General features: G+C 39.3%; 1 protein-coding gene across 1 annotated transcript; it reads right to left on the bottom strand.

Moving 5' to 3' along the window:
- Positions 1-1,774: 1,774 nt before the first annotated feature.
- Positions 1,775-20,942, bottom strand: atl2 (atlastin GTPase 2). Its single transcript, XM_084735492.1, has 14 exons — positions 20,804-20,942; positions 15,049-15,215; positions 13,935-14,147; positions 10,719-10,850; positions 10,403-10,507; positions 10,261-10,311; positions 10,111-10,167; positions 8,967-9,059; positions 8,546-8,684; positions 8,297-8,424; positions 7,007-7,063; positions 6,810-6,881; positions 6,161-6,592; positions 1,775-3,425 (listed from the first exon to the last, which is right to left on the bottom strand). Exons 1-14 carry the CDS (start codon positions 20,874-20,876, stop codon positions 3,306-3,308), a joined length of 1,839 nt encoding a protein of 612 aa, XP_084591618.1. The 5' UTR covers positions 20,877-20,942; the 3' UTR covers positions 1,775-3,305.
- Positions 20,943-21,580: the final 638 nt, after the last annotated feature.

Below are 21,580 nucleotides of genomic sequence, written 5' to 3'. Positions count from 1 at the left end.
ACCGTTCTGAATCGGTGCCAATAATTGAGCAACTCTGCTCAAAGAAAGCTACTTTTCAGTTTTACTCCTCTGAAATGTCATCATTTAACACTGAGAGAACAAACAAGTATGACACTTGTTTGACTTGTTTCACCATTAGTTTCTCTCCATTGTTTACACATTTTTTTTTAAATAAACTCATAAATTATCATACGTTATTTTAAGCATCTTGACTATAGCTGCTTTAAAAGAGCGGCACAGAATTAGATTTTTTGCCATTGGTTTCACCTCTTAGGCTACATACCAACTGACCTTTACTTTTTGTTACTCAAGGCTGAAATAGGGTACTGCTAATGTATTTTCAGGTAATATCTCTATTTACATATTCTCTATTCTCATAAGACATCAGAACTTATGTTTAGTAAAGAACAGTTGTCCTTGTAGTGAAGAATTAAATACAACTTAACTTTTGACTTTGCAGAGAGTTCAGAACAACTGGTTCTGATGCAACAGAAGAGAAATTTTGAGATTCATGCTTCTATATAAGGCTGTAATCCATGGAGAGAATAAACATTAAAACTTAAATGTCATGAATCATTTCTTAGTCATTTGGTTCAGGCAAAATGAAGTCTCATTCAAGACAATCTCCCACAACGAACAGACAAAAAGGAGCCAAAAGAGTTGAATTGATGATTTATTCTTAAGGTAAACATTTTATTCAAAAATAAATTACCAGAGACATCTTTAAAAGGCAGACAGACATTGTCTCCAACCCACTCGTCACAATCCAATAATTCTATCAGAATCTAAGTACTCACACCACATCCTCCTGTTAACATCCGTCCTTGTGAGAAGGAGAAAACTAGTGTGAACCCTACAGCAGCAACTTATCATTCTTACACAAACCAGACTGTTAAAGTTGATCAAGAGAAGAAAAAACAGCCATTGTCAACTGATTCACTATAAAATGCATATAAAGTTTATTTAAATATTTAATTCAACATACATGCCCAATTTGTAATATGTGAACACAGAAAAAAAGAGAGACTGTACAGTACGAGACTGGCGCTTGAGGTGAGAAATAATGTGGATGGAATCGATGCAAAAGAGCTCAGACAGATGTGGTGCAGCTGTTGAACAAAGCCAAAAAATAAAAGGGGGCAGGTTCAGTCCATTTAGTAAGAATAAGTCAGGGGTCACTCACCACTTGACTGATTGTGTAACTTTTGCTGAAGAGAGGATTTAATTTTACCCGACTCTACAGAAGGAGGGGCAAAAAGGCAGAGGGTTAAATCATTTGTCAGTTAAATGAATAGTTGAACATTTCGGGAGATATCCTCACTTATTTGCAGAGAGTTACATGAGAAGACTGATACCACTCAATGTCTGTCAGTTAAACATCAAGCTGGTCAGCTTAGTATAAAGTCTGGAAACAAGGTGAAAAAGCTAGCCTAGCTCTGTCCAAAGATTAAATGTCTGCCTACCTGCACCTCACCTGTCTGTTCAATTTGTACAAAGAGCAAAAGTGTAAAAATTACAATTGTGGTGTTATGGAGCAGTTTTGATACAAATTGTCATTTTTATTCTACAGCCTGTGTATGAACTTTACAAATCAGATATATATAGAATCAATTATTGAGCTTTAGAGGATCTACAGTTTTGAACAGTGTAGTTTGTTTCACCCTGCCTACAGTCTTTATGCTAAGCTAACTGGCTTAGAAAGAAAAAATGCAAAAAATAAAAAACGGGATTTCATGTTTAAACTTCAGTTTGTGTAAGGATTTAACAAATGAGTTATATGCCATGTTAATTATAGGGCTTTAGAGGTGCTGGTGTTGTGAGATTTTTAAATTCTGGATAAAGCGTGGGAGTTTGACCCCGTCTCCAGTTTTTATGCCAAGCTAAGCTATACAACTTAGCTGCTAAAAGTAGCTTAATATTCAGCCTACATGAGTGGTATCAATCATCTCATCTAACTCTCAGCAAGAAAAGGCATAGTTACCAAAACTGAAACTATTTGAGTTTGAGCTAAAAACAATCTATATCTCTTATCTCCGCAGAAGCAAGAATCAAACTTACAGCCTACAGGTCCTAAAAATGTGCAGGGAAACAGGGTTAGAGTGGCTTTGATGAAAGGCAATGGAAAAGAAAACGGTTCAAGATGACAGTCCCCACCTGGCTACACGACTACAGAGGCCTGGGCTCTAAAAGCTCTAAGCTAGCTTAATGCTACAACACAGTAGCTCTTAACGCCATGCAGAGGGCCAAACACCGGCAGGTCTGCTATGAGACACTAAAGGCCAGATAAAACTCATCCGTCTAAGTTAAAAAAAAAAACAGGTCAAACATCAGCTGAGAGGCTTGACACTTCCTACAGTTCTTGTCAGGGTCACATTCACAAAATATTAAAGTGGAACAGAGAGGGAGAGACTTGCTGAGAGAAAGCCAACAAGCAACCTGAACCCAGAGTTTGATTATGATATCTGGTTAACACACTTCCAATACTTAGTGAATCAACATTTTTAAGTTCAGATTTGTAGAAGGAGACTGATCAGTTAACCAGGACAGGCTGGCCATTTGACACTTCACCCTTCAGCTTGATCATGATTGGGGTTTCAACTTATTTTCAATTCAGTAGAATCAATAAAATGAAAATCCAACCCAAAAAGAAAGACAGAACTCCTCGTTATTAGTCTTCTGAGCTGATTAGTTGCTTGTGCTTGCAGGAAACATTAATAAACAGAATAAAGAGGAAATAAACTGAGCTCTGAACTGTCTGGCCTTTAAGACAACACGATTAAATGTACAGACAAAAGGGTTTTAGTTTGCATCCATTGTTGATAACAGCTGCCCACGGCGGTGTCAGTTTTCCCTGAATTACAGCTCAATCCTGAAGCGAGTGCAGTCCGCTACCAGCAAAGGTGTCAGTGTGTGTGTGTGTGTGTGTGAGCCTACAGTATGCATTAATGCACAAAGATGCATCTATTACAGCATGGCACACTGGAGAAAGTGACAGTCCTTCAGGTCCTGTTTTGGCAAGAGGGCTACACTGTCTGGCTTCTCTGCTCGGTCCTCTCCTGAACGTGCAGTTTCTGCTCTGAGGCACTGGGGGGCGATGAAGAGCAGGGCAGACAGTGAGCCTACAGGTCCACAACAGCATTTAGAGATGTGATGTGATGGTGGGTGTTTAGGGGGAGGGGGGAAAAAATATGAGGGTCAGCTTTGGTGTTGAACTAGTTCCACAGTTCTAGGATCGAACACATTGACAGAGTGGGAAGGAGGGCGATGAACGTGACAGAGGGAGGAGATGAAGAGGAGGAAGAGCGTCAGTGAGTCTTTAACTTGGTGTGCTGAGAGCCCTGTTCTGTCAAGCTGGCTTTGATGGAGTTAACCACCGTCTGTCTGACGTTGTCTTCCATATAATGTTCACTTAATGGCTTCAAAACCTGCAGGAGAGAAGACAAGAGAGTATTCTGTGTGAGAACAAATCAAATTTATGTGTCTGAAAATGGTCTCTAAAAGGGGACAAACAAACTGAATGAAAGTAGGTTAGGGAGGAAAAAAACATTAAATATAAAACAAAGGAACAAAAACAGGATGCAATCTCCAAGGTGCCAACCACAGAAACTTTTTAAACAAAACAAAGATTCACAACACAACTGAACGGAACCTCTTCAACTGAAAAAGAAAAAAAAACAACTAAAAAAACAAAACAAAACACAACAGTTAAAGAAAAAAAGAAATCAGCCATCCAAGATGATTAAAAACCGTTGCGGCAGGCTTCAAGTCCTTGAGATCCTGAGATGAGCCTGGTCTGCCAGTGTTCAGATACATCCAGTGAAGTTCAGAGAGGGTCCACACCGAGCAGGTTAAAGTAGAAGAATCCAGCACCACTGGACTGAAAATTAACAATAAAGAAGCCAGCAAACTGCAGAAGTTTCAACATGAGAAGGAAGTGTAACAGTCTGTGAATCTGCCGGCCGTCAAACAGCTATTTAGCCTTCTTGTAGTTATTGTTGAGAGGAGACAGAATGCTGAGTCCAAGTGTTGTTCCTGATGGGAATGAAGGGAGGAGAGAGACTGGCCAAGCCAGGCAGCTCCTGACAGGCTCCAAAAGTTTGGAAAACACCTGAGAGGAGGACAGCAGGGAGGAACGGGAGAGTTAAACAAGGAACAAGACTGACGGACAGACAGACAGTGGAGCAGCAGGAGGAAAAAAAGATGAGAAAGATAAATCCAGAAGTTTGGGGGAAGATTAAGGAGAAATAATTGAGAAAAAAGAAATGAGGAGACACAAGACAGAGAAATTGTAGATGTGGAGTCATACAAATGAAAAGAATGCAGGGAGACCAGTAGCAGGAGGTGCAGGAGAAGGAGAAAGTAAAAGGAAAGAAATAAGGAAGGATGGTGAGAATGGCAGGCAGGCAGAAGATCAGAGAAACAGGAAGCCACACCTCTCACCTTTCTGACAGTCTTCTGCAAAGCAGGGGAGGACAGATTAAGAGAGACAAAGACAGAGGAAGGAGGAAGAAGTCAGAGGAGACATGACGGCTGCATTTCTGGTGAATCACAAACATTCAAGAACCACAAAATAGATAAGAAATGGAAATTTGTGCTCCTGAGTACAGTCAGCAGGTCGACAGCTGGTGGAGGAACAAATAGAGAGAAAATAAAAAGGGGGGAGGCACCGAAAGGTGATGTGAGGTGAAAAACTGAGGTTTTTGAGAATTTGTGAAATGGATCACGGGATGTGAGGACAGAAGACGATCAACATGTAATGGACAGAAGGAAACAAAAGCTGATGGATAGATTCTTGTTTCTTGGACTTTATAAATACCTTGAAATTAATGGCAACAAACTAAACTTCTGTTAAAATCAGACTAATCTAGAAAACTACAACAGAAACTGGTGGCACCAACAGTAGGTAAACACATACATATGCAATATATGGTGTTATATTCCTGGAGGGGAAAAACAAGAATGTCACTTAAAAATGAAATTTAGCTCTTCAGCTTGTCTTGACTTTAATCTAAACCCCACCTTAACCAAAACTAATCTCCAATTTCATAAATCTAAATGACATTTAAACACAAAAGCCTTTCTCAAAAAATGTAAAACCACACACAACAAAGAAACTTAAGAAAAAAAAAAAACAAAACACACTTCCAGCATAAGATATTGTGCTGGTGAATTCTACACCGCCAGCACACGTTTTGGTTCATTACACTGTATGCATAAAAAATATGTCAATAAAAGACAATTACATTTTATCACCTAATCTGAACTAAATCTGATACTAAAGCTGACCAATAATGGGTTTTTGAGATCCTGATTTTTAAGAGTTAAAATATTCAAGAACAGTGTAACAGCTGATATTTGTTTTTGAATACAACGTCTGATAGGGATCACTTAAATGTTGCTATTGATCAGTTGTGACAGGAAGAACATGTTCTCAGTGGGACGTTACAGGTGAAAAAGAAACCTGTCAGTGCCCTCTGGTGTAGAAACTATGCAATGCAGAGCTGACCGAAAAAATTATTTGGCAGCTATTTTTAACAACTGATGGATCATCATGGACATGTTTATCAACATTTGTGAGTTCAAGTTTCTAAAATGTGATGATCTGTTGCCTTTCTCAGTCATATATCACAATAAATGGAACGTTTGTGTTTAGAATGAACAATGCAATAAAAAATGCAATTTGAGGACTATGTTAACTATTTTCAATATTTTCCAAGCAATTAATTGAAAGAGATAATGAAAAAATGAACTGATAATTAGAAAATAATTGTTAGTTTCAGCCCTCGTGTTATCAAGGCATTGTTTCTATATCACTTCAAACATCTTTGGTTGTTCTTGTTACCTATTAGACAACACATACGCTGATACTGAACTATCTTTGATGAACTTATATCAGATTTAATATCCAACACTTCCAATTTCCACATTTGCCAAACATTTTCAAATGAAAAATATTTGACCAGTTCTTGCTTTAAGTACATGATATAACTCAAGCTTAATACCCAAGTTACAGAACGATAACAATTACAACTTTAGCTGTTAATTGCTGAAAGCGTTATCCTTTAAACCAACTCATGTACATTAACCTGAACACACACACACACACACACACTCCTCCCTCCTCTCACATGGAAAGTGTGAGAGGAGCATCACTACCCACCTGTTCCCAGAGTGTCTCGGCCACCAGATCTATCATCGTTCCCACCTCCCGAAACTCTCCAGAATACTTCACGTACGCCCAGGCGCACAGTGACAGCAGTGCCACGCCCATGACCAGGTTAGCCAGCGCTGCTAAGGTGCTCAGACCAATGAAGCCCGTCAACCCAGACACCACATAGGTCACAAACATGACTGCGAAAAGCGTGGCGGGTGTGCGTGCTGCGTAGAAGATGTTTTTGCCGTCGTTGTGCTTGGAGAAATTGCAGTAGGCCGCGTCCAGCTCTGATTCCAGCTGGTTCTGGTAGCGCTGGCAGAACTCCTCGCCGCCCATTTTCTTCACGGAGCGGAAGAAACGCACAGAGTGCTCGCGAAACTCCTCATGGCAGCGCTCTAGGTCAGCCGGGGCGAGGTATGGCTTGTCCCCACCGCAGACCTGAGAGGGAAGTGACAGAGGAAAGTCATTAATGGCAAAACAAAGATTCAAACTGTGCACTAGCATCACACAGTTGGATATTTGCTAGGCATGATATTGGAGGACCATGACCACAACTGCTATCCCTCAGTGACACCTTGACATCTTTATGTTATCAAATTGGTTGTGATTCATGATGATTGTGAAGAAAAGAAAAACAAAAAAAACAGGTCCTTACCTGCTCCATGCTCTTACTGTACATGTCTTTGGCTCCTGCCACAGCAGTCAGGTTGTTGGCTTCTGCTGTCGCCTAACAAACAGAAAATGACAATGAGATTCAAGCTAAGTCTGATGACCACAGGAGGTGAGAATTAAAACCGAAAAAGTATGACCCATAGTTATTTAAGATCCCTCAGTTTTAAGACAGTTACTAACCTGCAGCATGGACTTGGGGTGAGGCAGTTCCTCACCTTGATAGATCTTTATGTAAGCCTGCAGGGATCAAAATAATACAGATTATCACAATGACATTAATACAACATAATAAGGACATTAATAATTAACAGCTTAGCAAGATATTTTTCTAAGACTCATTTTGGGGACATGCATTAAACTGACAAAAACAAAATTCACTAAAAGTATCATTTAGCACACCTGTGTCACTTGACGCTGGGTGAGATACCGAAAATATCTGACATATTTGAGTATGAATTAATGTGCAATACAGGAGATGACCGCATTGTCATATTTGAGTTTTCAGTGTCTCTGCTGGCCACCTCTGAGGGACGTTTACATTACTTCAGTTAGCCATAAAGTGTGTGGATAAGCTAAGGTTGCAGTTTAATATTTACTGCAAGGCTGTGTGTTGACAGAAAAGAAATAAAAAGTCCTGGTCTCCCCTTGTACTTTTCAGCAGAGTTGGTCCAGACTGAAAAGGTAACATTAGCTAGTTAGCAGCAATGAGTCGGTGTGGCTTTTGTTCGCCATGGCAGAAAAATATCACAAGAGAAAAAGCAATCAAATATCTGTTTGCATTTGTCAATCTATGTGCAGCTGCCAGCTCCAACATGTATATGGGGGACCTCCAGTTTTAGGGTATTTTAATCGTCTTTGGCTTGACTTGAAGCTGTTAACTAGCTCGCTCACTTTCACATCAAACCCCTCTAGACCTCTGTCACCACACAGTTAATCACAAAGCCAGCTTCTTTAAAGGGGAAGACTCAGCCAACTCAGTTAGGCAGTGGGTGTGCTACACAGAGGAGGAAGAAGGTCTTTAGTTAAGCAAAAGTACTAATATAAACCCCACTGTGAAAATAAAGTATGTTATAGCATGACACTGCCATAGAGGTTTAAGGCTGTGCTAATTTTAACTAGTTTATATACAGTTCTCTACAGCAATGTATCATATTCATCATATGTTTGCATTATTTGACACTATTTACAGAATGTTATTTTAGAGAAAATGTGTATATTGTGATATATATCATATCATATTATTTATAAGCCATATCGCCCAGCCTGCTTCCACTTGTTGTGTGTCAGAAAAGAACACCGTTGGTAATTTCTTTTAAAAACTGAAACAAGCTTTGTGTCGTCACCCTTAATGTTTTTGTCTGTTATTTTTGAAATGATTAATTCTACGTTGAGTGTCTAATCTGAGGCCGTTTATCAACCTGTGACTTTTCAATGTGAAAATCGTTGGACATAAATAAAATCATGCAGGACCTTGAAGTACTCCAGCAGATCTCTGCAGGTGACTTTGTTGCCTCCAATCTCTTTCTCTACCAGTCGATCTGGTGCCAGGAGGAGAGGCACCAGGTCAGCCAGCTCCCTCTTAAAATCCCCATCAATGTCTGAAATACAAACAAACACACACATGCCTCAACTGTCCTCTGGAGCGTGAACATTTCAGTCCATCAGCCTTAAGCCATCACTCTTCATTATTAGTACAAGAGTATGTTTGCGTTTTCACACCTCTCAGCCTGCCGTCAAAGTACGGGTTGGTGGCCACCTTGAGGCCAGGATGAGGCAGCAGGAAGCAGCCAATGTTGGAGAAGCAGGAGTGGATGTGCTTCCTCACGTTCTGCAGCTCTTCATGTTGGTTCTGCTTCACCTGTGTCAGCAGAAAATATACTCTCACAGTAAAAGTGTTTTGACTGATGTGTGAAAGAGTACACACATGATGCACTGAACAAATATGTGCCCGCCTGAATAGACAATGACATCAAGTTTGTCCGTGCTTTTCAATAAGAGGCGTGTCTGACAGAAATACCAAGTGTGTGATCTGTTGTAGAATATCTTCAGCAATGTGAACCAAAGGGTTTCATTTGTCCAGCAACCTGTATCCTCAAAAATAAATCTGCATTTTAAACTTGATTGAAAAGATGAGTCTCACCTGTAGCCTTTTCTCCAAGAAATTGTTGCCTCCTTCCAGTCCATAGTTGTGTTCATAAGGATAACTCCAGTCCCGAATCAGGAACATCAGGGACTGAAACACACCACCACCATCACAGACACACAACCAGCCACATTATATTTGATTAGATAGTGATAATAATTGTTATATGGCTACATGTGATCCTCTCTAATCACAGATTGCCCAGAACATTCCAACTACATCTCTTAATAGAGTGCTACAGGGAGGACATGTTTTGTAGACCGGCCTGTAAATTTGCATCATTCTGGTTCCCTCTGCAAAAAGCCAATACGATATTTCCATTGGATTTTGGATTAGTACAGAAAATAAGATCTGAGCTGAACAGATTTATGACACTTGCATATTTTGTTCAGATAATCATCATAAATTAACACAACATTTTAAAGTGTGAGTAAAAGTGCCAGAAGTAAAAAACTTAAGCTGTAAATGAACTGCACCACAGTTGCAAGAATTCATGTTACCACTACGACGTGACTAGTGTTTGGTGTTATGACATTTATATCTCCAAGATCCCCTGTAGTCTCATTTAGCCACTTGTTAGAAACTGCCTTTTAAGACATGTAAAAGCTTCAAAATTCATGAGAGGGGTATTTACTGACAAATGTTATGTTGTAGAACAAAGTGTGAAAATCTCTTAGACCTTATTTCAGGAATCTAAACAAAAACTAATTCAAAAGACCCACCGAAAAAGTACAAGCACAGTTTGCCTTAGTGGTCATTGGTCAATATTGATTTTGTGTCGTAGTTGTTAGTGTGATCAATGCAATTTTTTTTCCAAAACACATTTATAAGCAAGACTGATATTAATGCAGCTTTTATAAAAGTAATGTTAATTTCATAACTCAAACCATTTTTAAGACTTGTCAAAATCATATTTAAGACATTTTGAGGCCTAAAATTCAGATTATTGCATTTTAGGCTTTTAAAGGAACTGTTATTCTTTTAATAATGTCTGGATATTATTTATTAAAAATACATTACTTTCTGTGAAGCCACATATTTAATAGATTTTATAGACAAGGCGCAGTTTCAATAGCAAATGGCATTCATTAAAGTACATATAGATGTATATGCACACACAGTCAACAGTAGCAGCCAGTACCTGGAAAGGTTTCAGGTAGATTTCCTCCATTGCCAGCCGGCCATATTCTGTGAAGAGCTACATATGAGGGAAAAAAACATACATTATATTCAGAAAACAGAAGAGATGTTGTTGCTGCTTTTTCCTGTAAGGAGGAGAAATTAGACCAACCTGCAGATGCTGCAGGTCATCCTCCTGTATGTTCTGGGAGAGATTGTACACCTGAGAACAAAGAAACAAACACAGTGTGAGACATAAATGATGCCACTTTAAGAGAATTTTCCACCAAAAAAAGACATGCTTTAGGTCTCACCTGTACAGAGCTCGTCATTGTGCTGAGGGCGAACACAGTGGCACAGTCCTTTATAGTGGACTGGCTGTCAAATGCTCCCTGAGTGTCGACGAGGAGCACAGCAACCTGTTGGGACGAGACACAATACACTGCAAACCTCTGCTTCAAAACAAAGTAGGAGGATTGATGTTTGTGTGTTTGCTTTAAATTATTAAACATCTAAACATCACAGTGAGAGCATTAATCTAAAATTTAACAAATTGTCCCAAAAATAAATTTTATCATGTGTGACAACATCTGAAGGAGTCATTGTGTTGTTTGCTTGATAACTGTCTACCTTGCTTCCACCCGGCTTCTCGATGACAAAGACTTCGCTCCAGATCTGAATTCCTGTGGTCTCTCTCTCACAGCCTCCTCTCCATGTGAACCCTGTCAGGGGCTCATCGTCACCTCCCATCCACGACTCACTCTGCAGCAAAATAGAGATGAGACAAGTAGGAGGGAAGGTGAGAGGAAAAAGAAACATTTGGAGACCTGAACTTTATTATGATGCCAGTGGGCAACTGTTTCGTGAGTCAAGAGCAACACAGCAATAGAAAGCACAAAGGACAACACGAAAGCTAAAAGAATATTTTTCTTACACATACTGAGGTGCAAAAAACAATACAAAAGTCAAAAAGACATTATCAAACATATCACACCGGCAGAAGAAGACAGGCTGAACAAGGCGGAAAAACCCCAAAGTGAGGGGTAAAGTGTGAGGGGCAGAAGAGAGGAGGTGGAGAGATAATGGTATGAGAGGAAGAGGGAGGAGTGAAAAACGGGTGTAGGTCAATGGACTGAAGTCCACTTACGTACACATAGTGTTATACCATTACCTTCACCAAAGAAAAGAGGTTTTTTTTTGTATAGGATCCAGTATTTCCAAATTGATGTTGAATTTTGCACTTCTAATAGAAAAAAAACATTGATTTTGGTGATCCTACAGCACCATCAGGTCACTTTGACTGGACTTCTTTAACTAATCTGTCATTTAGCAGTACAATCAAAGTGACCACTAACTGGGATGATGTTTAGACCTCAGTAAAGGTCTGTACCCTAACATTGCTCCTTAGCCAATAGCATCACACTCACCACAAATTATACTATCGGCCTCATGATTTTACACAGTGCAGTCTACACAGCAATGGGTGTGAACAGATCAGTCTGGACTGAGGTGAATGAACCCACGACCACTGCAGAGGACTCACAGCCTCAGTACATGGAAGTGTGTGCTCTACCAACTGAACTAACCAGGCCACTGCTGCAGCACTACACTTCAATTTCAAACTGAAAACACAGCACAACCAGCAAAGTATTTTATGTTTATCTTGTTAGAAGTCCCTCGTCTCAAAAAAATGTTCAGTTATGATTTTAAACACAAAAAAGGTCAAAGTAAAAGCAACACACTGTGACCTTGGTTGCATTTCTGGCTGACAAGTGAGGAGATCAACTGACCACAGACAGGAAGCGTGTAAACAAGCCTCACAAGCAAATACCTGATTTACAAGGCAAAGCATGCGTGAACACTGATTCCTAGTTACTACAACACGACATTTCTGCTCAATGCCAAAACCTGAATCTTATGACTGAGTAAGATGTAATCCGTCATGTGATAATAACACATACCTGCAGTCCAATAACATCGACACTAGTTGTAACATGAACTGCTGTGCATGACTGAATATAATATAACAAACCACAGCCTGAACCAATAGCATCAGTGTTTGGTAAAAATGTGAACACATGCCGATCTGGTGGTCAAACTTCCATGAATGCCCATGTTCATGCTGCTCAACAGCTGTGGGAAACATTCCTCTGCCTTTCCTGTTGTGTGTGTGTGTGTGTTAAAGTGTGCATTTGTTAGAGGGAGTATGTGCAAGTGAGTGTAAGGTGATCCTGGCTGTTTCTGTGTGTCCAGCTGCTACCACAAGGGCTGAAGGACTACTTGTTGATACTTGTGTCGATGCAAATCACACAGTTGTGGGATGGGCATGCTAAAGAATGTTTGTGTGTGTGTGTGTGTGTGTGAGACCTGATTTACAATAATAATTAACAATAATCAAAAATCTGCCTACCTATAAGTCAGAGACAGTTACACCTCCCTGTCTTTTTCATACACTGTGCTGCACCTGGTCGAGTAAGATTCTCTGTATGAGACCAAACAGGAAGCGCCCGTCACATTCTCGTACACATGCCAGCACTGGTTGTAATCTCATCTGCTGTACCAGTTCATCTAGCCCACCTGCTTTCACAGTCTCTACCGACTGTGAAAGTTACACAATATTAAAGCGCCAGAGGAAACACACGTTGTTTTAAGTCTGATCCATTTAAGAACACCTCCATCAGAATGCGTCTTCTAATCATGAGTCACGATGGGCTATTTATATGGAAATAAGACCCTCAGTGATTGACACTAAATCGATGAAGTTTACATCTTAATGTCTGTGCCTTGACAGAAACTTAAGTGATTCATCAACAGATCAGATTACACCTTTTTGATTTTAATAAAAATAACACTGTGGAACAGGATTCACCAGCAACATAAATGTTATATCTACATTAACGTACATCTTCAGCAACAGTGTAGGATTTCATAATAAATCAGAACATGTGTGAATAAATCAGTGCTTTTTAAAGATTTCTGCATCTGCCTTTAACATCTTAGTTACAGTATAATAGAAAACTATACATGAGAGCAGCAATGTTAGTTGATTAACTGAATAATCAATTGACAGAAAATTAATAATAAAAAAATCACTTCCAGATTCTCTAATGTGAATATTTTCTGGGTCCTGTTGTCTTCTAAGATTGTAAATCAAATATATATTTGTGTTTTGCTGTAACTGGACAAAACAAGAAATTTGAAGATGTTACCTTGGCCTCTGCAATTGTGGAGGACATTTTTGACTATTTTATGGAGGTATATTTTTTAGAGCAAATGACTAACAGAGAATAATCAGCAGATAAATCATTAATGAAAATAACTGTTAGTTGCAGCCCTAATATACACACACAGCTGTTTGGCAGTCGAGGAAGAACACTCAATTTTATCTCTGCAAAATTACCATGCAATTCTCAGTCTTTGATATATGGAAATTTTCAATACTGCATGACCCAATTATGATACCTATCAACAATGCAACTTCTTCTATAAAAACAGCATTTACTAATCACACTGTACAAATTATCATTTGTGATGACTGTGAAAAAGTAGAAACACACTCCCCTACTTCCAACCTGTGCAAAGACATGTACAAATCACACATAAGTATTGTTTGGCATCATTTAACTTCACTGTTTATATTTCAGATTGGCCTCATTGTTAAAACTGAAAGTGTTACCAAAGCATCCATGATATCAAATTCTGACAGGATATTATTTTGTCCTGAGTATGAAATGTTTAATAAATATGCAGCATCGCATGAAGAACACTTGACATGCATTTAATGCTTGCTTAAAAATGTCTTTTCTCTGAAGTCTTTTCTCTGAAGTCACATGTTATTTTCCCCACCTGACTATGCATGTAGCGCAGCATGAAGTCCAGCAGGAATGACTTCCCCTTGCGGAAGGCCCCGGCCACAGACACGACCACCACATTCAGGTCCTTCACGTGATCCTGCAGCAGGATCTTCTCCAGCGCTGCAGCGTCCAGCTCAAAGCTGTGCTCATCCTCGTTGGCCAGGACGATCTGGATGGGCCTGGCCTTCTCTTCCTCTACCGCAGCCTGAAGACATGAGTTTGCAATCAATCAAGGCTTTCCCTGGCATCGAGAGAAGTTTAAGTGATTACACTGATGATGAGGCAGCTTTCATTGAGGGCAGAGGGAAGTGAAAATTACAAGGCTGAGATCAGCCAAGGAGCGGGAACAAAAGAGAAACAAGATGACAGGAACATATTCAGAAGTAAAGAACAGACAGCTAGAATTCAAAAATTTTCACATGTACACAAAGTGGTAGGACAACTGTATCTTCCCACCTAAGAATAGGATATATTATGAAACCACAAGAACTTTCTTTTCTCTGCTCTGTAGTACAGAGTCCTAACTTTTAACACCATATAGTGTTGATTTTCTACCTGCTTTCTTTGGCAAATTTACTGACTAAACATTGCCATTAGAACTGAAATGATCTGTTTGTTAAAAGACAAATAATTGACATTTTGATAGTCAATTAATAGCTTAAGTCATTTTTTCAAACGTGGCTCCAGCTTCTCCAGTGTTGGATAAGACGGGGAAAGAATACCTCTGGCCAAACAAAAAAAGCATTCTGAAGGCATCATCAGTCTCTGGGAAATTATTATGTGAATTTTCTGGTGATTTATAAAGCACACAACTAATTGATTAAGCAAGAAAATAATCACCATATTAACAGATTGTGAAAATAACTGTTACCTGATGGTAAAGGGAGCTAATGTATTTGAAATATCTCAACTGTTGCCTATTTTCTTCTTTAAAATGTACATACTATGTACTCACAAATAATCAACAAACATTTTTCTTTTAGATAAAGCGGAGAAAGAAGAAAGAAACAGGGATGTAAACTACAGGTACCTCAAATTTTAGTTAGATAGGGTATACAAGCTTGTCAATAGACAGGCATGAGGCAGGAAATACAGAAACACTTTACCTCTTCTTCCTCAATCTCTTCATCTGGTGAGGGGGTGAAGCTGGCATTTTTGCCTGAGTTTGAGGACATGGTGCTGAGAAGCAACTCATCATCCAGGTCTTCAGGCCTGGCTAAAGGAGGCCTCTTCTTATGGCGAAAAATGGGGACATCTTCCACGCCACTTAAGCCTTTAGATAACAGGACAAAGTAGAGAAAGAAAGATAAAATTACAGTGGCTAGATAACAGCATGTTAGTGTACAGACAATAGGTGTAAAGTGAGAAGACGGAGAAGAATGTGGTGGCCGGGTTATGTAGCAAGACCAAAAAAAAAAACACTTTTCTGAGGAGTAAGTTTCACTGTCTTAAGTTTGTTTACGTGTGTGAGACTGACTACTGTTCTGGGAGGTTAAAGACAAAGTGAGATGCCCTATATGTAATCAAATTATAGGCGGGAATCTTTCCAGCATTTTTTGCTGGGCTGAATACTGTTATCCACTCTAGTGTACACATCTAGGTCAAGCTCGAAAATAGCCCTGCACTGAAAATCACAGAAGGGCAGCAAAAAGGACACAAGAAAAATAAGTTACGAGGACATCGTTTTCACATTTTTTTTTCTCCGTCACTGAAAGCCTTTCCTTTAAATCTAAAGCACATGCTTCCTCTAAAACTGCAAGAATCCTTCCTTCCTGCCACAGTGCCACAACTGCAGTCTAAGCAAGTGTGCTGCTGAACCAAAAACTGTAATGCGTGCAGATTAGTAGCTTCTCTTGGAAGCATTATTTTGGGATGGCATCCAAACATTTTCATGATTGATTAATATACATGTTAGATGATCAATTAACTGTTTGCTCTTTAAAGTGTCAGAAACTGGCGAAACTATAAGTCCAAAACTCCAATCTGGTCTTTTTTTGTCTGACCAATAGTCCAAACCCAAAGATATTCAGTTTCTTATGATTATAGAAGAACCAGGAGATCAGACAAAATACATTTAAGAGGCTGGAACTGAAAAAAGTGAAGTGAAGTGAAGTTTAGGGTTAAAATAATTAATCTTGTAAAACAACCTTTTAAGTGTTAAGCTTTTATATTTAAATTGTTCTATTATACAGTATATTGACCCCCATGAAACATTGTTCACTACTGAAGCTTGGAAAATATGCTGCTTTGCTTTTAACATCATCACGGTTTACCCTTGTTCACCAGAACATCACTGCAGCAGGATTAAGATGACACTCCCTTTAGTACATACTGAGAGTGGCAATCCCTTAGCCATACATCTGATTCAGAGTCCACTAAACAGGTCAGACAACAAGTATCAAGTGTTGCTCATTCAAATATTTCATATGAGATCAGCCCTTCGGCTGTTCTGAGTTCTCTCTCATTAGATATAATTTCAGTCAACCAACAGGACCCAACAGATAGATATCGTTATTGCTTCATAGCACACCTTATATGGATATACCACCTGTATCCAACAGTCTGATGACACATCAAGAACTGCTGTATACAGCTAAAATGAACCGTCATGAACTCCCTGCAGATGTTACTCATAAGGTTTGGTCTGAATGCAGATTTAACGCTCACTAATTAGACAAACAAATGCTGTTCAGAGCTGCCACCATCAAATCCTCACCATTTAAGTCTGTGTCAAGTCTGTATGTTTAATTGAAAAAGCAATAATAGTGAGGACAAGAAAACCTCTCAAAGACACTCGTAAAGTTCTGTGCCTTGACTGCTGGATGCTGACACAGCCATCTTTGTGGTTGACAGTGAGAGCAGCTTATGCTGTACAAACGTGTGAATAAAAACTTTTGACTGTCACAAATATAAAACCAACAGCATGATTTAGGCAATGTTCAAGATAAAGACAATGACTCAGTCAAAACCGATAGTGACCATTTCAAGGTGGTGGGAGGGCAGTTTTGATCATATTAAGTGACATTCTTGCTCAGGAGGACAAGTGTAAATGGGGCATTCAAGGATCAACCTGGAGGTGCTACAAATTGTCAAAGGGCATCAACAATGATGTGCTAGTGTTAAAGGAGCTGCTAAAAGCACAAAGCAGTTACAGTAATCTGCTCAGCACACAAATTAGCCCTGCACATTTCCTCAGTCTGTAGTGTGCAGGTTCCCCTGAAGTCCAGAGCAGCACTCAGCACGATGAAGTGGCACAGACTGCAGCCATGGAGGGGACCCACACAAAGACGCTATTCTGCTGGGACTGCGAGGAGTCTGTATTGCAGCAGAATGCGTGTGAGAGACAAAACACAATAAGCATGCAAGGAGGCATAACAGCCAGTGAAAAACCATTATCTCTGCTGATATGTGCATTCACTGCTACACTCACACTTCATGATAAAGTGGCTAATGCACTGTCCTACTCCTCAGCTTGTGGAAAACGAGGGCAGAACTAAAATTAGCTGCATTGCTTCTTATCTTAAGGTGGCACAGTGCAGATGTTAACTGCCCTACATGTATCCCTGCCCAAACACACAAAGTTACCAAGAGATAAGTTTGAAGTTTATAAAGTACATCACGTTAAGTATTATACATAAACACATAAGTATATTCAGTCGTGCATCCCTCCAGTTCTGCTGAGGGTCTATCTTTAACTATGCATGGTAAGAATAGAGTATCTACGCAGAGCAAGCTAGCCTACATCTCAACACTGCATCCCAAATCAGCTCTCCTTTCCCTGGACTCCTGCACTATATCTGAGGCAGACTTTGATAAGGCTATGGTCCATTTAACTTCACCAGCTGTCCAAATATGGGAGGTTCCATACTTTAAAGGGACAGTTCATCCCAGAATCAAAAATAGATATTTTTCCTCTGGCCTACAATGTTATTTATCCATCTAGACTGTTTAAGTGAGTTGCGAAGTTTCGAAGATATCAGCTATCTCAGACATGTCCGTCTTCTCTCAAATAAAATGGGATTAAATGACACAAAAAAACATTTGGAAATCAATGTCTCTTTACAGAGATCATGGCCCTGTCACTTACAATAACCACAGACCCTGTTGTGAGCTGTTTCATGTAGGAACTACTTTCTTTCTAATAGAAAGTAAGTAGATCCAGCAGATTCTACTGTATAAAGAAAGTAGTTCTGGTAGATTTAACCAGAAAGAATGCAGTTCCTACACAAAATTGCTCACAACAAGGTCTGTGGATCATCTTGAGCTTGAGTAACAGGATCATGATTTCTACAAAGAGACATTGCTGTTGAGTTTTTCAAATGAGTTTTGGCTCTTTGAGCAACACAAGTAGAGTGCCATTTCGTTACATTACATTTGAGAGAAGGCAGACATCTCTATCTCCAAAACTCGGCAACTCACACCAAAACTTTCTAGATGGATAAAGAGCATGGTAAGATGTAAGAAAAATAATTATTTTTGCTTTTGAGGTGACCTGTTCCTGACTTTTTCAAGATGATTTAATGTAGTATTGAAAACCTTAACAAATCTTTGGGAGTGAATCATGCAAGGAAAATACACTACACTTAAAGTTAGTCAGTGACAAATATTCTGCCAGGCAGAGATGATGTAAAATGTTTGCTCATGTCTTGTTGGTTACAACATTTCACATGTTCAGTTGGATCATAAGAGAGAACACTGGCTTACATATTAAGAAAGTGAGGAAAACTTGTGCAAAAATCTTTCTAAAGTTGCAACACTGTATTAATCCCTGTGCTTCTACAAGCAGGGTTTCAACACCCTCTTCTCGCCCTGTCTGATCCAGGTCGTGCATTTCAAACAATCTGGGAAAAAAAAAAAATCTCTCAAGCGACCAGGCAGCATGTGTTTCTCGTATATCAACACAACAAGATTGAAGGGAGTTGAAGAGAATGAGGAATCCACTGTAGCCTATTAAGATGCCGGTACACTGACTTGCCTGCCCAACAGCGCCAACAGACAACCTGACACGGCCTCCCTGGACAAGAGTCAAGGAGGGCAAATGTTCAGTTGCGGCAAGCAGACCAATAGGGAGTCTGTGAGGACAAAGTGCAGATTAAGAGCAGCTGCAGTAAGTGAATGTTGTTGCCACAGAGTCAGCTGGTCTATACTGAAAGCAGACATAAGAATTATCACAAAAAGGGCCTTCTGATCATATTTCAGTGATGAATCTTGGAGACTATTTTCTTACCTGTCTTAATAAGGTTTACAGAAATGTAAAAATAACAAACTAAAAACAAAAGCTTGCTGGAGTAAATTTGCTTTGACTATTTCTTTTCTGCTGTCATACTGGCAAAGGAAGAAGATATTCAGTGTTTTTTCTTCTCTTTCAGGACTGTCAAAAAATATGTCTGTACTAACTGTTACATTAAGCTTCGGCTCTAAGTAACAGTTATTATACAAAAATGGCTTGCTTCATCTGACAGTCCACACCAGGGATGTTCGTAATGATTATTTTCCCTGCCAATTAAACAGAAATTTGAATTTAAGGTAGATGACTGGTCTAAAAGTAAGAAAACACTCAATTAATGTAATATTGGTTTGCCGAGTGTGATTAATGTTAGTTCACTAATCGTGCACATCCCTAGTCCAAACCCAACGGAGTCTGAAATTACATAAAGCAGAGAAAAAAGCAAATATTCACATTTAACAGGCCTGAACCAGAGAACATGTTCCATTTTTGCTTGATTAAAGCAACTGCAATGATTAATCCAGCACAAGCTATTGCTGATGCTAATCGAATTTATTGTCTTGGCTCTAGAGACAGAGGGTTGGCAACTGCCTCCTTTCCCCCACTTGCCAAAGCAGTTATCACATCATACTTCTTTAAATTCATTTTAAGATAGCACTGTTGTCACAGATGAGGAGATGGATCATTGCTAATTTACCATAATACTATATATTTGGTGGTTTCCAAATGAAAACACTGATCCTGACATTAAAAAAAACTTAACTAAGCTTACGAACCCTGACTGAAGAAATACTTATCATGTGTACTTTAAAAAGCTTAAGAATACAGAAATAAATACTTTTTTTTTTACTTTTTTCATGTAATTATCAATTACAGTAATTACTTGGCTTTCTCTGGGTGTAAACAGCACATACACTCATGTATCTAGTTGTATTCAGAGCACAAAATTAGCCTCGTAATTACGCGGATAAGTCTGCTGGCAAACTGAACAGACTAATAATAGTGTCTTTAAAAATACCCGAGTCATTAGAGGGATGAGAAGATTAACGTAGTTAGGTGTTTTGTATAGTTAGAAGCCCTGTTACAGGAAACTGGTGTAACGCGGACGGTTTCAAAGTTCAGCGCCAACACACGGTGACTGTGCAGCTACACACGGGCTTAGAGACGAGGCACCGCGGACAAGCCGCCGGTCCTCTCCGGACCAGGTGAAAGTGACAGCCGGACAAACGAGCCGACAGGTGTCGCGGTTGAATTTTGTATCCGGGTCAGAATCAGTTTCCAACAACAGCTTTACACCCTAAGTTATACAGGGAAAACATGCTTTGACAGAGTGAAAACACACACTGATAAAGGAGTATCTCCCTCTAGCTAATTTTCATACACTTTGGACTGTGTTGACACTATGTTTTCGAACTAGGGGAGACATATTCTGGCAGGGGTACCACATTTGGCAGGACACCACGGGTCTCCCAACTGAAAACAGAAGCGTCTGGCTAACGGAAAAGCGAGAGTTTGCGACTGACAAAGAGAAAGACGACAGAAACAAAAAACTCTTTAACTTTTAACAACCCCTCCTAAGCTCTATATTCTGCTCCTTGTCTAAACTGTGTTTGACAAAATCAACAACGCTTTACCTTCGTCAACGACTCGGCTTTTGCAGTTGGACTCGAAGTGATTTCTGCTCCTCAACCCGCTCACCTCCGCCATCTTGGACAACTGAAATCTAACGTGGCTGACGTCAAAGAAGCTTTTTTCTTCTCACGCTGTCTGCTGAAGTTCATGCTGCCCCGAGGCTGCCGCAGCTTGGCCAAGTTCACCACACTAGAATGTAAACTATTTTTTGAATTTCACAGGAGCAAAACACAGTCTCTCGTCATTTTCTTTTAAAGCATATTATACTTTTAAGCATACTGCCACCACATATTTGAAAAATGTGTTTCTTTCACGCTAGTCTGTGGTTTGAATAGAAAAGAATTCTGTTTTTGGAAATATGGGGGTTTCAGAGAGACGGGGAGTTTCCAGTCAAAGTATGGAGAAGTCTACGAAACTGTACTAATATACTTTATGAAAACATTTTTTTAAAATAAAATGTATTTAAAAATATGAGAAATGTTTAATTTAACTGTTAACTGTTTATTTTTTTTATTATATCTAGGGACCATACAGATAAATATTAGCCAGGTTTCTTTGCAAGTGTATTACAAATGTTAGCCAAATCAACAGAAAATTGACAAAAAACTAAATGTTCTTTAATAATGTGGAAAACTTCAGATCTTATGCTAATATTGTATAACTTAAAGTCATAAAATAACCAAAGTTTAACAGTCAGAAACTCAAATCTGTGTCATCATCAGGACTGTGTGTCTATTTTTATCCAGTTTGATTTAAAACTGTGTCTCTCTGGCAGCACA

The sequence above is a fragment of the Lutjanus erythropterus genome, chromosome 14, assembly GCF_056507025.1.
Source record: "Lutjanus erythropterus isolate fLutEry1 chromosome 14, fLutEry1.hap2, whole genome shotgun sequence".
NCBI classification, from domain to species: domain Eukaryota; kingdom Metazoa; phylum Chordata; class Actinopteri; order Lutjaniformes; family Lutjanidae; genus Lutjanus; species Lutjanus erythropterus.
Note: the sequence above shows the minus strand (reverse complement) of the source record. Positions and strands in the feature narration are given on the sequence as shown.